This window comes from Bombina bombina, chromosome 2, assembly GCF_027579735.1.
Source record: "Bombina bombina isolate aBomBom1 chromosome 2, aBomBom1.pri, whole genome shotgun sequence".
NCBI classification, from domain to species: Eukaryota; Metazoa; Chordata; class Amphibia; order Anura; family Bombinatoridae; genus Bombina; species Bombina bombina.
The window spans coordinates 318,100,794-318,115,822 of record NC_069500.1 but is presented as its reverse complement, the minus strand read 5'-3'; the positions used below and the strand labels follow the sequence as shown (position 1 = coordinate 318,115,822).

The window sequence follows — 15,029 nt, the reverse complement described above, 5'->3', positions numbered from 1 at the left end:
GCTCTCTGGCGGTACTTGGAGAAGGGCGAATGGCACAGTGGGACAGATCCTCAGTTTAGGATGCAATCCACTAGGTCCCATTGAACGCTCGTTATTGGGAGCAGTTGTGTCTATATTACCATGACCCTTGTCTATTTTACCACACACTAGTTTGTTGTGATAAATTACCACCACAACCACATTTTTACCAAATAAAACATTTATTAATGTTTGTAACAAAATAACTGTAAGACATTGCAAAGTCATTAAGAAAAGTCAATATTAAATGCATTTTTTTTATATTGCAATACATTTTAACATTATTTTTTTATTAAATAGATTGTGTTGTTACAGCAAAAATAATGATACTTTATATTTAGCAGACATTAACACTGTCATATAAAAGTTTCAAACACAAATTAAAAGTATCCATGCCCTTTCCCAATCTGGTAATATTTAACAAAAGCATTTTTTCCATAAGTATTCTGTTTTAATAGGTTGAGAAAATGCTTGTTTCATCTGAGAAAACTAGATAAGAAAACATCTGTCTCCTGTACAGGAGATGTCAAAACTAAATGGCCTCACTTTGAGTGGCATAAACCATTAATATAACAGGTATACAAGACACCCCTGTGTAAAAAGATGGTTTGCTCCCAGATTATTTTAAGATGATGTGTGGCTATCAGGGGCATATGTGATACAGAACTATAGGAGCAATGGCGTGGCAGCTAGTTATATGTTTCTTGGCATTGTGCTTCAGTGCAAATGCAACAAACAACAGCACAGAAACAGAAGAAATAAAAGACACAGAAATTGCCAGGGGAACAGTGATAGTAAGTATTTATTTATTACTTAACACATTAATGTGCCACTGTCTAAACTGTTAATATATTGTTTATCAAACTGCAAGCATGTCCTTTATTTATAGGTATTATTTATCATTTTAAGACAGGTACAATCACATTCATTTATTTATTTTTTTACTTCATTGAGACAGCTTTATATTCTTAACAAAACTGCATACAAGTGGGTTTACTTAATTTAATTCATTATCTGTGGAAATTTAATTAATGGTAATTGGAGGCTATGTGCTTTTCACATATTGCCATAACTTTTTTTGAGCATAATTCCTTTGATTACTATTTGTATAAATAAAGCAATATACCTTTTAAGACAAATTAATTGTTTGCATCAACATATAGTTTGATGTAAAAAATACAATATTTCATATGAAATATACAAATGGCTAAATAGATAACATCTTTTAAAATGTTTTCATATACAATTTGTATATAGATATAAATGTATTATATATGTATAAAGCCTTGATTTGCCTGAGTACATAAGGGCCACATTTTTCAATTTTTACATGGACACATGCTCATTAAGATGACATATTTTACCTTTTTGTGACTTTCCTTATACAGCACAAGGTATTAAGAATAAGGTATAAATTGCATTTTTAAGCAAAATACAACTTAGAAAGTGTATACTTCAAGAAAATAGTTACCCTAAACATTTTAAAACCGCACACAACACACAATAAGCTGACTAGTATTGTCTAATCAAAATTTTAGATGATGTAAATCAATTTGAAGAGCAAATTGATACACAACATTAATACAACAAATACCCATAAGATAAAACAAATGTGTTGATTACATAAGCACCTTATTGATATCCGTGCAAAGCAATTGACACATGTAAGGATTCTATGGTTAGACTTAGACTTTTCTTCTTGTCTACCATCTTGCCCCCACTTATGACATACGCGGATCTCAAGACACTCCCTATACCTCTGTCTCCCTTAAGCTTTTTTACTAGCTGTATCCCATCTCTGGGGCTTCCTCCCGACCCTTTAAATCTTTTTCTGTATTTCAGTTAGTGTTCTGTGCATGAACCTGTACTCTCCTCACGCAGACTTCTCCTCAGATATCATGTATTTTCTTATTTGTCATGTATCATATTTCCCTTTTACCTACCACATCTCCTACAACCCAACAAACTCTGCTTCCCACCTCCTTATGTGTTCCTGTAATATAGTTCTCACATATGTCTTATTAACCCATTGTGCAACCATGTGTCTCACTCCATGTCCATGTTTCCTGATTAAATGTTACCCAGGATCACATGATGCTTCCTTTAAATTATTTGTAGAATTTTGGTCTTATGCCATTTCCAATGTAGGGAACAGCTGATCACCTTCCCTATGTTGCAACAAAGAGGGTGTCAGCTGTGTTCCTTCATATGGGAAACTCACATCTGTAGAGCCCTGATGATCAGTTGTTTCAATTATAACTTTGAAGTATGGAGTGAGAAATGATCTCTTATTTTCCCCACACTTGCAGGAAGAAGTATTTCATTAAATTTCTTCTACTCAACATTTTTAAACGATTATGGCTAGTTCTATTTTCTACATTAGAAAAACATTTAAGGTTGAATTTAAAAATCTAGTATTAATAAAAATAAATAGTATCATTACATTTCATATAGATAATTAATAAAGATATAAAACATACCATAGTGCAGAGAGTATATACAAGAGCTGACTAAATACAAAGAAAAATCAGCAGCCATATAGAAGAGCAATAATCTGTATTTGAGAATGCTTTTGTTTTGTATTTAGACCTGGGAATAGACTCTTGGTAGCTATTTCTTCTAAAATGAGACTGGAGTAATTTTAAAATATGGTTTAAAAATATTGAAAGATTTATTTAACAAATTAATTATTAATGATTAAATGACAATTAAATACAGTCGATTTGCATAGCCATGTTTTATAATAAAAAGACAATGCAATAGCAATTACTTTGAATTTTAAAACAGAAGTAGATTTAAAAAGAACAAAAAACACTTCAGTTTGCTGCCCCTTGTATCATGTGACAGGCACTATTGCACATGCTCGGTAGTAGCTGGTGCCTCAGAAAGTGTGCATATGAAAAGACTGTGCACAATTTGATAATTGAAGTATATTGGAAAGTCTATTAAAACTGCATATTGTGTCTGAATCATAAAAGTTTAATTTTGACTTTAGTGTCAAAGCATCTACAAGATTTACTATTACAAGGTTGAACATTTTTTTCTCTCTAAAATCTAGTATATTTTTTAGACATTTCCCCTCCTTATTTATGAAACTTTTACACGCATTTGATTATTTATTTTGAATTTGATTGCTATTTTCTGTATATAATGACAAATAACTAAATTAATTCATAATTAACTTTTCTTCTTTTTATAGGCTCCAAGTGTTGTGGGATGCCGCATAAAAAGCAATACAGAGCTTTACAACTTCATGATGGAGATCTTTGGATTGTAGTATCCTTTTTATATTTAAAAACATGATCGTCCCTTATATTTCCATTTTTTTACTGTAATTGTTAATACTATAGTGTTGCTGAATGGTAAGACGTTTTCATTAGATTACTGTTCTTCTTTTATTTAATTGTCTAGGTGCCTCCGTGATTGGTTTAATAAATCCAACCATAAATACAGGAAACTGGCTCTTCAACGAGTGATGAACCTATAGCTAATTAAATAATAATAATAATAATAATATATAGGCTCAATTTTTTAATTCCAAATGTATTTACCCATCATAACACAATTAAACCAAATTTAAAAAAAAAACTTACCTGATTTTTCTGTAACTTAGGCCTTGATTTCTTTGGAAGCAAATTGTGCGCATGCAAGAAACACGTCAGATCAATAGAAATATCCTGTGTGTACTTTATTGAATGGCATTACTTTAACAAATTATTTTGTTGATTTCAACTTTTTGAGAGCCTGCCAACCCTTTTTTTCACACTTTTTATATGTTTGGTAGTGGGTAGTTTTTCCCGGAAGGCCCTTACATACAGTTACAAATATCACACTACCAATTGGTAAAGCCACATTTGAGGTGGCATTGTAAAGTTTATGGACTTTGTGACTGTGACGCTTACAGATGGGGCTTGGTATCGGCCTACTTGCTAGTCCTAGTGCTGTACTATACGCTATACAATATCTGCTGGAGTTTGGAGAGGGTCATCTGTGACCATGCCTTCCAATTTGAGGACCACAGAAACAAGTGAGGGTATTGGGTTACACACTTAGACATCGCCGCACTGGGGTCCTTCTCTCCACTAGGACAGGTGCACAGTAGTTAACCAAAGTAAACACCATAGTAAATGTCCTTAAACTGAATAGGAAAATAACATCACTGTGCCTGCACATGCCAGATGCACACTCCCTTGCAAGTCCTGGGACTAGCATCTTAATTGGAGGTTTAAAGTCTCTTTACAGTGGGGTGTGAAATTTTTAGGTAAAATATCTTCCTTTTTTACATAGAGATGTTCAGGAGATATTTTCTACTTAGCATTTTACAGCTATGCTGCATTACTTTCAAGTGCTTCAATGTTTTGGTATCATTCATTTTAAATGCATGACTAATGTACTGTAAACTCTGGCATCAATATAAATTTAAGACAGATATGTAATATGTAAGTTGACTTTTCTTGCACAATATTATGATTATGCTTTTTCCAAGTATTTTGTAATGGTTAACATTTTTTTTAAAGGTCATTTAATCTTTTTGAAGAGTCTAGAACACTCTAGTGATAGATTGAATGTGTCTGTGATAATACACTGAATGGATAGTTCAGCACATCAAGGCAAAAAATGTGCACATAGATATTTTCCTTAATCCTATATTTCTCAGTCATAATCTTAAATATGACTCCAGAGAAGATAAGGAACCTCAGATAATCTTCTACAATTATAATAATGAAGTACTCAAGGTTAGTATCTTGCTTATGCTGTATTAAGTTAATAATTAATCATAGCCTGTGTATTGTTAACTGCAATAAATTACATGTACAATTTCAAGGTACATAATTATGAAATAAGTGCATTGGGTTATATATATATATATATATATATATATATATATATATATATATATATATATATATATATATATATATATATATATATATATACAGTATATATAAATGTCATATACAGAATTAACTTGACTTATTATTTTACATATTTTTTTAGGTTTTTTACTTCTTTCCTAGTATATTAGGCATGATAGCATCTTTTGAAAAGACATAAGGGATAAGCATGTTGTCAACCATGGAAAATATGCCATTGTGAGGCATTTTTTAATTAATACTAGATTATTGTTATGATATTCTTTTTTCTAAAAGATATCATGGTACAATTAAAGAAATTACAAAAGTCATATTTGTTCAATGTTTTTATTGATTCTAACAATATTTTATTTAAAACAAAATATAATTTCATAAGTGTAGATAAGCAAAGAGTTTAGCATAATGTGTAATGTTTGGTACTGGAGGTAACAATTTAGTAATTTAATAGATAGGCCATAAAAATAGTACTGGTGCTGGTAAGCAAAAACATTACTAATATGGACCAGTTAAAAAATACTGTTGTGTTTGTACAATGGTTGAAAATATTTCCGTAATTTGACAATTTCTCTGTGAGGTTTAAAAATGTTTAATGAGAGTGAGGATATGGCAAATGGAAGTAATTACTTTATTTTAAGAATTAGGATCTATTTATGGTAAGGGAGGGGGGGGGAGTTCAGGGTTTATGCACCAGTTAACGGTTGGATGTGAGCATATAATTGTTAAACAAAAAAAGGGCTGCAATGGATATGATTATGATCTTTGGTAAATGTTGAGCTGAATATAGTTCAACAGTTGCTCAGTAGACAACTTGTAGCTGCCGCAGCCATGTTTCATTAGGGAACATAGGAATCATAATTATGATTACTGGGGGCGTGGGATAACATTCAGTTTGTAAAGACAAGACAGCTGAATTCAATTCAGAAAATAAAGGACTTAATTATTTATTATTTAAACACATACAACGTACAGCTCACCCGACATGCACACATCATTAAATGAACAAGGAACACAACCTAAAAGCATAGGCAAGGTACAACACAAACACACACAATGCACACAGCTTTAAAGGGACATGGAAAGTTCACATCACATGCACAGGACACACAAAACCTTAATAGGGATATCCAACTCCACACACCCTCATTTACACACACAGTCTTAAAGGGACAGGTCCCAACATTCATGCACAACCTTAAAGGCACGGCATCACACACACAACAATGAGCTTTCCCTTGAAGGCTGTGTATGCTATGAGTTACACATTTTTGGCTGTTTGTGTGCATGTTAAGAGCTGTCCTTTTACGTCTTTGCATTGTGTAAGTGCTGTGATCTGTCTCTTTAAGACTGTGCTTGTTGTGTTGCGTGTGTGAACCTGTACCTGTGTATTTGGTGGGAACTGTTCTTTTTAGGGTGTGCGTTGTGTTAGTGTTTGTGCATAGTGTGATCTGTCCATTTATTTACCAGATTATTTGGCATAGGGTCACATATAGTAATAGAAGATTAAAGGAGCAGTCTTCTTGAACATTTTTTATTGTTTAAACATATAGATAATCCCTTTATTACCCATTCCCCAGATTTTTTTTAACCAACACTGTTATTTTAATAGACTTTTTACCTCTGTGATTACCTAAACCTCTGCAGATTATCCTTCTTATCTCAGTGCTATTTACAAATTTGCATTTCAGCCAATTAGCTGACTCATGTATAACTCTATGAGAGTGAGCATATGTTATCTATATGGCACACATGAACTAGCACTGTCTCACTGTGAAAAGCTAATAAAAGGCACTGAAATAATTAGTGGCCTTCAAGGGCTTAGAAATCAGCCAATGAGCCCACATAGGTTTAGCTGTCAACAAAAATTCTCAGAGAACAAAGCAAATCCTATAATATAAAAGGCCAATTGTGTTTGTCCGAAGCTGTCATGCGCAGTAGAGACAACACAAAGACAAACACACCTGGCCTTCAACACACTGACCTCCTGGCATCTGGGCCTGGGCCGACTGTGCGTGATGGAGGCGGGGCCGTGTGTAACGCAGACGTGAAAGGGTGGGGCCAGGGGTGACTCAGACGGGGCAGGGTGTGACACAGGTGGGGTCGGGCATGACATGGGCAGGGCCAGGCGGGGCCGAGCCAATGGGAGAGAGAAAGCTCAAAAGAGGGGGGATAGAGAGAGAGCAAAAGAGGGGGGATAGAGAGAGAGGGAGAGAGACAGCAAAAGAGAGGAGGGAGAGCAAAAGAAAGGGGAGAGAGAGAGCAAAAGAGAGGGAGACAGCAAAAGAGAGGGGGGAGAAAGGGGAGAGAGAGAGCAAAAGAGAGGGGAGAGAGCGCAAAAGAGAGGGTAGAGAGAGCGCAAAAGAGAGGGGGGAAAAGAGAGGAGGGGAGAGAGAAAGCAAAAGAGAGGGGGAGAGAGAGAGAGCAAAAGAGAGGGGAGAGAGCGCAAAAGAGAGGGGGAGCTGTCCTTTCATTATAAGCTTCTCTTAGACTCCCCCCATTTTGTCAAACCGGGAGCCGTGAGGGACTGGGAGAGGGACCTGGGGGTGGTGCATCGGGATGCAGTTTGGCAACGAGCCCTCCGAGACTTAAAAATAGCAGTCCGCTGTTCAAATCTATTTGAGTTATATATAAAACTAACCCTGCGTTGGCACTGGGTCCGGACTAGGTTGCATAGGGTATTTCCCCTTAGAAGCGCAGATTGCTGGAGAGGGTGCGGGCAGAGGGGTACCCACCTACATGTGTGGTGGGATTGCCCCAAATTGAGTGCTTTTTGGAACTCTGTTGCAGATATGCTCCGCCAGCTACAGCTGTTACAACAGTTAACTGGAGATGTTGCGCTCTTTCACCTAGGGCTTCACACACTCCAAAAAAACCCTAGAATCTTATGTACTATCATTTTGCTAGCAGCCAAACTAACCATAGCTAGACAATGGGCTAGGGACTCTCCTTTAACTCTAGCTCCAGTCCTCGAAACACTAGATTACCTGCAGAGGATGGAGGAATACTCCCTGAGAGTGGAGGCGCGATCTGACTTCTACTCCTCAGTTTGGTGCCCATGGGACGAATATCAGAGACCTAACCCGTAACCGAAAGGTAGTCGCTCTAGACCCCCTAACCTTCAGTACCCATCCCTCACCCAAGGCCCCCTTATCTGTTTACTTCCCTACTCCTCTTTTCCCCTTCTTCCCGCACTTACCCCTCCCCCTCCCATACTTATATATATATATATTTATTTTTATTTTATTTTTTTTCTCTCTCTCTCTACTATATGGGACAGTTTATGGTGGAGCTCCTCGGACCTTGCAACCAGTAACATTATTTATGTGTTCATATTAAACACAAAATCTTTTTTATTTTCCCCTTCCCTTGTCATCCTGCAATTCCTGAACCCCGTGAACAATATCTCGCTGCCCACTGGGAGGCAAATACTTTGCTCCCCCGTGTATGCTTGATAACTTTATTTGCATATCCTGAAACTTATATTTGTTATCAAATATCTCCTTTGTCCTTTTCAACGATGACTATTGAGTTGTTTGACTATTGAATTGCACATTACGCCTTATGACCTTTTTATTCTCTCGGAAGTCTTGATCCCACAGTAGGATCGGGCAGCCATAGAGGTCAATGTGAATTCTATAGTAATAAAATGAGGTGATTTAGACTGCTCACACATATCAGTCTGCTGTCTATAGTACTGTGTGTATTCTCCCACTACAATGTAAATTCTGTTTGTACCTGTAATGCACTACCTGTTGTCTGATATGTGTTGTTCTGTTACTGTTTACCGCCTCAATAAAAAAAAATTAAAAAAAAAAAAAAAGAGAGGGGGAGAGAGAGAGCAAAAGAGAGGGGGAGAGAGAGCATAAGAGAGAGGGGAGAGAGAGAGCAAAAGAGAGGGGGAGAGAAAGAGCAAAAGAGAGGCGGAGAGAGACAGCAAAAAAAAGGGGAGAGAGAGAGCAAAAGAGGTGGGATAGCGAGAGCAAATGAGGGGTGGATAGAGAGAGCAAAAGAGAGGGGGGAGAGAGAGAGCAAAAGAGAGGGGGAGAGAGAGAGCATAAGAGAGGGGGGAGAGAGAGCAAAAGAGAGGGGGAGAGAAAGAGCAAAAGATAGGGGGAGAGAGACAGCAAAAGAGAGGGGAGAAAGAGAGCAAAAGAAAGGGGATAGAGATAGAGCAAAAGAGGGGGGATAGAGAGAGCAAAAGAGAGGGGGGAGAGAGAGAGCAAAAGAGAGGAGGGAGAAAGAGAGAGAGAGAGAGAGAGCAAAAGAGGGGGGATAGAGGGAGCAAAAGAGAGGGAGAGAGACAGCAAAAGAAAGGGGGGAGAGAGCAAAAGAAAGGGGGGAGAGAGATAGCAAAAGAGGGGGGGATAGAGAGAGCAAATGAGAGGGGGAGAGAGACAGCAAAAGAGAGGGAGGAGAGAGCAAAAGAGGGGGGATAAAGAGAGCAAAAGAGAGGCAGAGAGACAGCAAAAGAGAGGGGGAGAGAGCAAAAGAGAGGGGGAGGGAGAGAGACAGCAAAAGAGAGGGGGAGAGAGAGCAAAGGAGAGGGAGGAGAGCGCAAAAGAGAGGGAGGAAAAGAGAGGGGGAGAGAGAGAGCAAAATAGAGAGAGGGGAGAGAGCAAAAGAGAGGGGAGAGAGAGCAAAAGAGAGGGGGGAGAGAGAGAGGGGGAAGAGAGAGCAGAAGAGACGGGGAAGAGAGAGCAAAAGAGAGGGGGCAGAGAGAGCAAAAGAGAGGGGGGATAGAGAGAGAGCAAGGGGTGGTTATAAAAGTAAAACGGAAAGTTGTTTAAAATTACATGCCATATCTGAATCATGAAAGTTTAATTTTGACTATGCGGGGAGTGCTCGGGAAATGTAGAGCTTGGTACAAATACAGGGAAGATAGAAGATTTAAAAAGACAGAGCAAGGGGGGGGGGGTAATGTATTATTTAATATTTTTCATATGTGAACAGAGCAATACAGTAGATATAGAGACAAGAAGAGAGATAAGCATGCAGAGAGATAGGCATAGAGAAACAGAGAAACTGAGACACAGATATAGAGAGACAGAGATAGGGTGACAAAGAAATAAAGAGAGAGGAAGAGAGAGGCAAGCAAGAAGAGAAAGACAAGTAGACAGAGGGAGACAGAGATAGACAAGCAGAGAGACAGACAGAAGCACAGGCAGAAAAAAAAGACAGGCAGACACTATTACATTCTATCAATTTTAAATACATTATTAAACATTTTATGTGCATTTCTTTTTTTATAATTCTAATACATTTGTCACTAGATGATGTACTATACTGGTTCTTTGGCAAAAACCCCAATGTGAAACATTTTAGTACATATGTATTTTAATGTAGAAATGTAGGTTATAGAAACTTAGCAAAAAAGAAAAGTTCAAGACAAAACACAAAAAAACACTAAATTTAAAAAACAAATGTAATATTTTAACATAATTATAAATTCATTTTGATATAAAAAGTAAGGAAATGCAATGGCAAAAAACTTTCATTAATGCCAGAGTTTAGGTTCCAAATCAAATGTTAAAAAGCATGAACATGTTTAAAGGGATAGTAAACACCAAAAATGTTATTGTTTAAAAAGATAGATAAGCCCTTTATTTACCATACTCCAGTTTTGCATAACCAACACTGTTATATAAATATAATTTTTTCCTCTGTAATTACCTTCTAAGCTTCTGCTGACTGCCTCCTTATCCCAGATCTTTTTACAGACTATTAGTGCTGACTCTTAAATAACTTCACGTGCATGAGCACAGGGCTATCTATATGAAACACATGAACTAATGCCCTCTAGCTGTGAAAAACTGTCAAATGCAGAGTCAGACTTCAATGGCTGAGACATTAGCATATGAGCCTACCTAATATGTATATTAACAACAAGTATAAATGCATGCTTTCAAACAAACCAACTGGGAACCTCTAAGGGTGACACAGGCATTTGTAATTTCCTTGGGTACATACAAAACACAGGAATGAACCGCACTCTCAGACCGGAAAAGGTACACATCCTAAGTCACTATAAACTCTACAGTCCTGAATACTGACATACAGCTTTACAGTTCCAATCAACCTAGGCAGTTAACCCCTGAGCCACCTAGGTGACAGGCCCATAGGCAAACTTACAAAAATTATTAATAAAACACACTTTTAAACATTGCTGGTGCCTGATGGTGAGTGCCAGGTATATGTAAAGGGAAAAGGCTTTTGAGAATTTCTGTATAATCTTAAAAGGCTCTAGAATAAACCAACTGAGAACTTTACTAATGGCTAGATTATGAGTTGTGCGTTATGAGTGAAAAAGCAGCGTTATGGCTCTTTTTCACTACCGCTGGTATTACGAGTCTTGTAGGTATAGCTGTACCGCACACCTTTTTGGCCGTAACGCAACGTAACTACTGCACCTTTTAAAAAGTCCTTTTTCAATGGGACTTCCACAGCGCCGGTATTATGAGTTTTGCCTGGAAGGCCAAAAAGTGAGCGGTACACCCTATACCGACAAGGATCGTACCGCCATCTAAAGTCAGTAGTTATGAGTTTTACGTTACAAAGCTGTAGCATAAAACTCATAGCTAAAGTGTTACAAAGTACACTAACACCCATAAACTACCTATTAACCCCTAAACCGAGGCCCTCCTGCATCGCAAACACTATAATAAAAATATTAACCCCTAATCTGCCGCTCCAGACATCGCCGGCCACTATAATAAACATATTAACCCCTAAACCGCAGCACTCCTGCATCATAAACACTAGTTAAATATTATTAAGCCCTAATCTGCCACCCCCAACGTCACCACCGCCACTATACTAAAGTTATTAACCCCTAAACCTAACCCTAACCCTAAATCTAACCCTAACACCCCTAACTTTAATATAATTAAAATAAATCTAAATAAAAATTGCTATCATTAACTAAATAATTCCTATTTAAAACTAAATACTTACCTGTAAAATAAACCCTAAGCTAGCTACAATATAACAATGCAATCAGCCAATAGGATTGAGCTTGCATTCTAATGGATGATTGGAACAGCCAATAGAATGCAAGCTCAATCCTATTGGCTGATTGGATCAGCCAATAGGATTGAAGTTCAATCCTATTGGCTGATTGCATCAGCCAATAGGATTTTGTCACCTTTAATTCCGATTGACTGATAGAATTCAAGGGACTCCATCTTGGATGACGTCATTTAAAAGAAAATTCATTCTTCAAGACCCATCGAAAAAGAGGATGCTCCGCGCCGGATGTCTTGATGTCAGAAGGATGAAGATAGAAGATGCCGTCTGGATGAAGACTTCTGCCTGCCTGGAGGACGACTTCTTGCCGCTTGTATGAAGACTTCTCCCGGCTTCGTTGAGGACTTCTGCCCGCTTGGATGAAGACTTCTCCTGGCTTGATGAGGATGGATGTCCGGTCTTCAAAAACTGTAAGTGGATCTTCGGGGGTTAGTGTTAGGTTTTATTAAGGGTTTATTGGGTGGGTTTTATTTTTAGATTAGGGGTTTGGGCACCGAAAAAGAGCTAAATGCCCCTTTAAGGGCAATGCCCATCCAAATGCCCTTTTCAGGGCAATTGGGAGCTTAGGTTTTTTAGATAGGATTTTATTTGGGGGGTTTGGTTGTGTGGGTGGTGGGTTTTACTGTTGGGGGGTTTGTATTTTTTTTACAGGTAAAAGAGCTGATTTCTTTGGGGCAATGCCCCGCAAAAGGCCCTTTTAAGGGCTATTGGCAGTTTAGTTTAAGTTTTTTTTTATTTTTTTGGGGGGATGTTTTTTTATTTTGATAGGGCTATTAGATTAGGTGTAATTAGCTTAAATATTTGATAATTTCTTTTTCATTTTGTGTAATTTAGTGTTTATTTATTTTTTGTAATTTAGTTAATTGTATTTAATTAATGTCATTTATTTAATTGTAGTGTAATGTTAGGTGTTAGTGTAAAACAGGTTAACTTTTATTTTACAGGTAAATTTGTATTTATTTTAACTAGGTAGTTATTAAATAGTTAATAACTATGTACTAACTAGTCTACCTAGTTAAAATAAATACAAACTTACCTGTGAAATAAAAATAAAACCTAAGCTAGCTACAATGTAACTATTAGTTATATTGTAGCAAGCTTAGGGTTTATTTTATAGGTAAATATTTAGTTTTAAATAGGAATAATATAGTTAATGATAGTAATTTTTATTCAGATTTATTTTAATTATATTAAAGTTAGGGGTGTTAGGGTTTAGGGGTTAATAACTTTAGTATAGAGGTGGCGGCGACGTTGGGGGCGGCAGATTAGGGGTTATTAAATTTATGTAGGTGGCAGCGACATTGGGGGCGGCAGATTAGGGGTTAATAAATGTAGGTAGGTGGCGGCGATGTCATGGGCGGCAGATTAGGGGTTTAAAAGTGTCATGTAGGTGGCGGTGATGTCAGGGGCGGCCTATTAGGGGTTAATAAGTGTAATGTAGGTGTCGGCGATGTCAGGGGCAGCAGATTAGGGCAGTTTAGACTCAGGGTTTATGTTAGGGTGTTAGGTGCAAACATAAATTTTCTTTCCCCATAGGAATCAATGGGGCTGCGTTATGGAGCTTTACGCTCCTTTATTGCAGGTGTTAGGCTTTTTTTTTTTTTAGCCGGCTCTCCCCATTGTCTGTGGGGAAATCGTGCACAAGCACATAAAACCAGCTCAAAGCAGCGCTGGTATTAGTGTGCGGTATGAAGCTCAACGCTGCCATATATATGAAATAGCACTGTAAATTTGTGTATCATGTAATCTGTCTGTCTATCCGTCTGTCTGTCTATCATCGATCTACTCATGCATTCTGCTTAATTAGTATTCTTGAATTTAGTTTATTGTCTAGAGTCATTTCATTATAGGAAATCTTTTAACATTTTTCACAACTATTGTCTAGACCATTCCCATACAGGATAAGAAAGCAAGTGAAATCAGTGCCATACTGGATGAGGCTGGGTTTTACAAAAAATCACAGAAAGGAGAAGAGGTGCCTAAAGAATTCCAGCACCTTCCTTTGAAAGCACCACGGGATGAGCTTTAATTATTCCCAAACCCAATCAGAAAGAAACAAATGTCAGAGCCATATGATCTCCCCATGGGTGGTAAAACACCAAAGAGAAAAAAATATTAATTGTAACAACAAGGAGCTGTATGTGATTATGTACTTTTATATTAAACTTATGCTGATCATTTTACCTGAAGATGCTGTCTTGTTTTTATACCTCAAATTAGAGAAATATAAAAATGTTAAGCAGCTACACATAGCAGCCACTCATAAATATACTACAACAAAAAGATTATGGACAATATCCTGTTTATGTTTATGCATTTTATTTCTGACACATCTAATACACTTGGGCCTAGATTGCAAGTGGAGCACAGAGCAGGGTGCACTAATCATATTGCGGTCCTACGCTAAGAATAGCACGCAATCTTGTATTACAAGTGTATGATAATGCTAAGATAACTTGTATTACAACGGGTGAGTTATGTGTGGTTTGTGAGTGCTAAAAAATGTATTATGTCTACAGACCTGTAGCCAAGTGTATTAAAATAAAGTATTTCACACACATATATGTATATTAAATATATATATATATAATTATTATTAAAATGCTTTAACAGCGATTTAAAGGGATATGGTATATGACAAGGTGTCGAACTGGGAAGGACACAAAGGTGAAAAGAAAAATGAGATCACCACTTATAATCTGGCCCAATGTCGGTAATAACACAGAGATATTGTAGTGCATACCATGTTGTCTCTTTAGCAATCTTCATCAAGTCCCAATAGTGTTGGACTAAAATATAACCTGTAAATCAAATAACACCATTCCATTGGTGGAAAATACAAAAGCAAAATAGTGTTAAATAAAATGTGTCAAAATCAAAATCAAATACAGACCTTCAAAGTGTCAGATATCAAGCAAAAAGAGACTCTTAGACTTTTTGCTTGATATCAGACACTTTGAACCCTAAAAATTGTATAACATGAGGAGATAGAGAAATCCTGATTTTTTTAAATTAATTGTAATAGTTTTAGAGATTTGACAGTTTCTTAGGGTCCATCACAAAATAAAGCATATTAAATACAACAGTTGGCTAATCTTTAAGTGATGCAGATTGCTA

The 15,029-nt window shown here is 36.9% G+C and overlaps 1 protein-coding gene across 1 annotated transcript; it reads left to right on the top strand.

The window, feature by feature from the left end:
- The first annotated feature begins 656 nt into the window (after positions 1-656).
- LOC128647767 (selenoprotein M) lies at positions 657-14,072 on the top strand. The gene is made up of 4 exons (XM_053700489.1): positions 657-812; positions 3,218-3,294; positions 4,676-4,754; positions 13,798-14,072. The coding sequence occupies exons 1-4, from the start codon at positions 696-698 to the stop codon at positions 13,939-13,941; spliced, it is 417 nt and encodes a 138-aa protein (XP_053556464.1). The 5' UTR covers positions 657-695; the 3' UTR covers positions 13,942-14,072.
- The last annotated feature ends 957 nt before the right edge of the window (positions 14,073-15,029 follow it).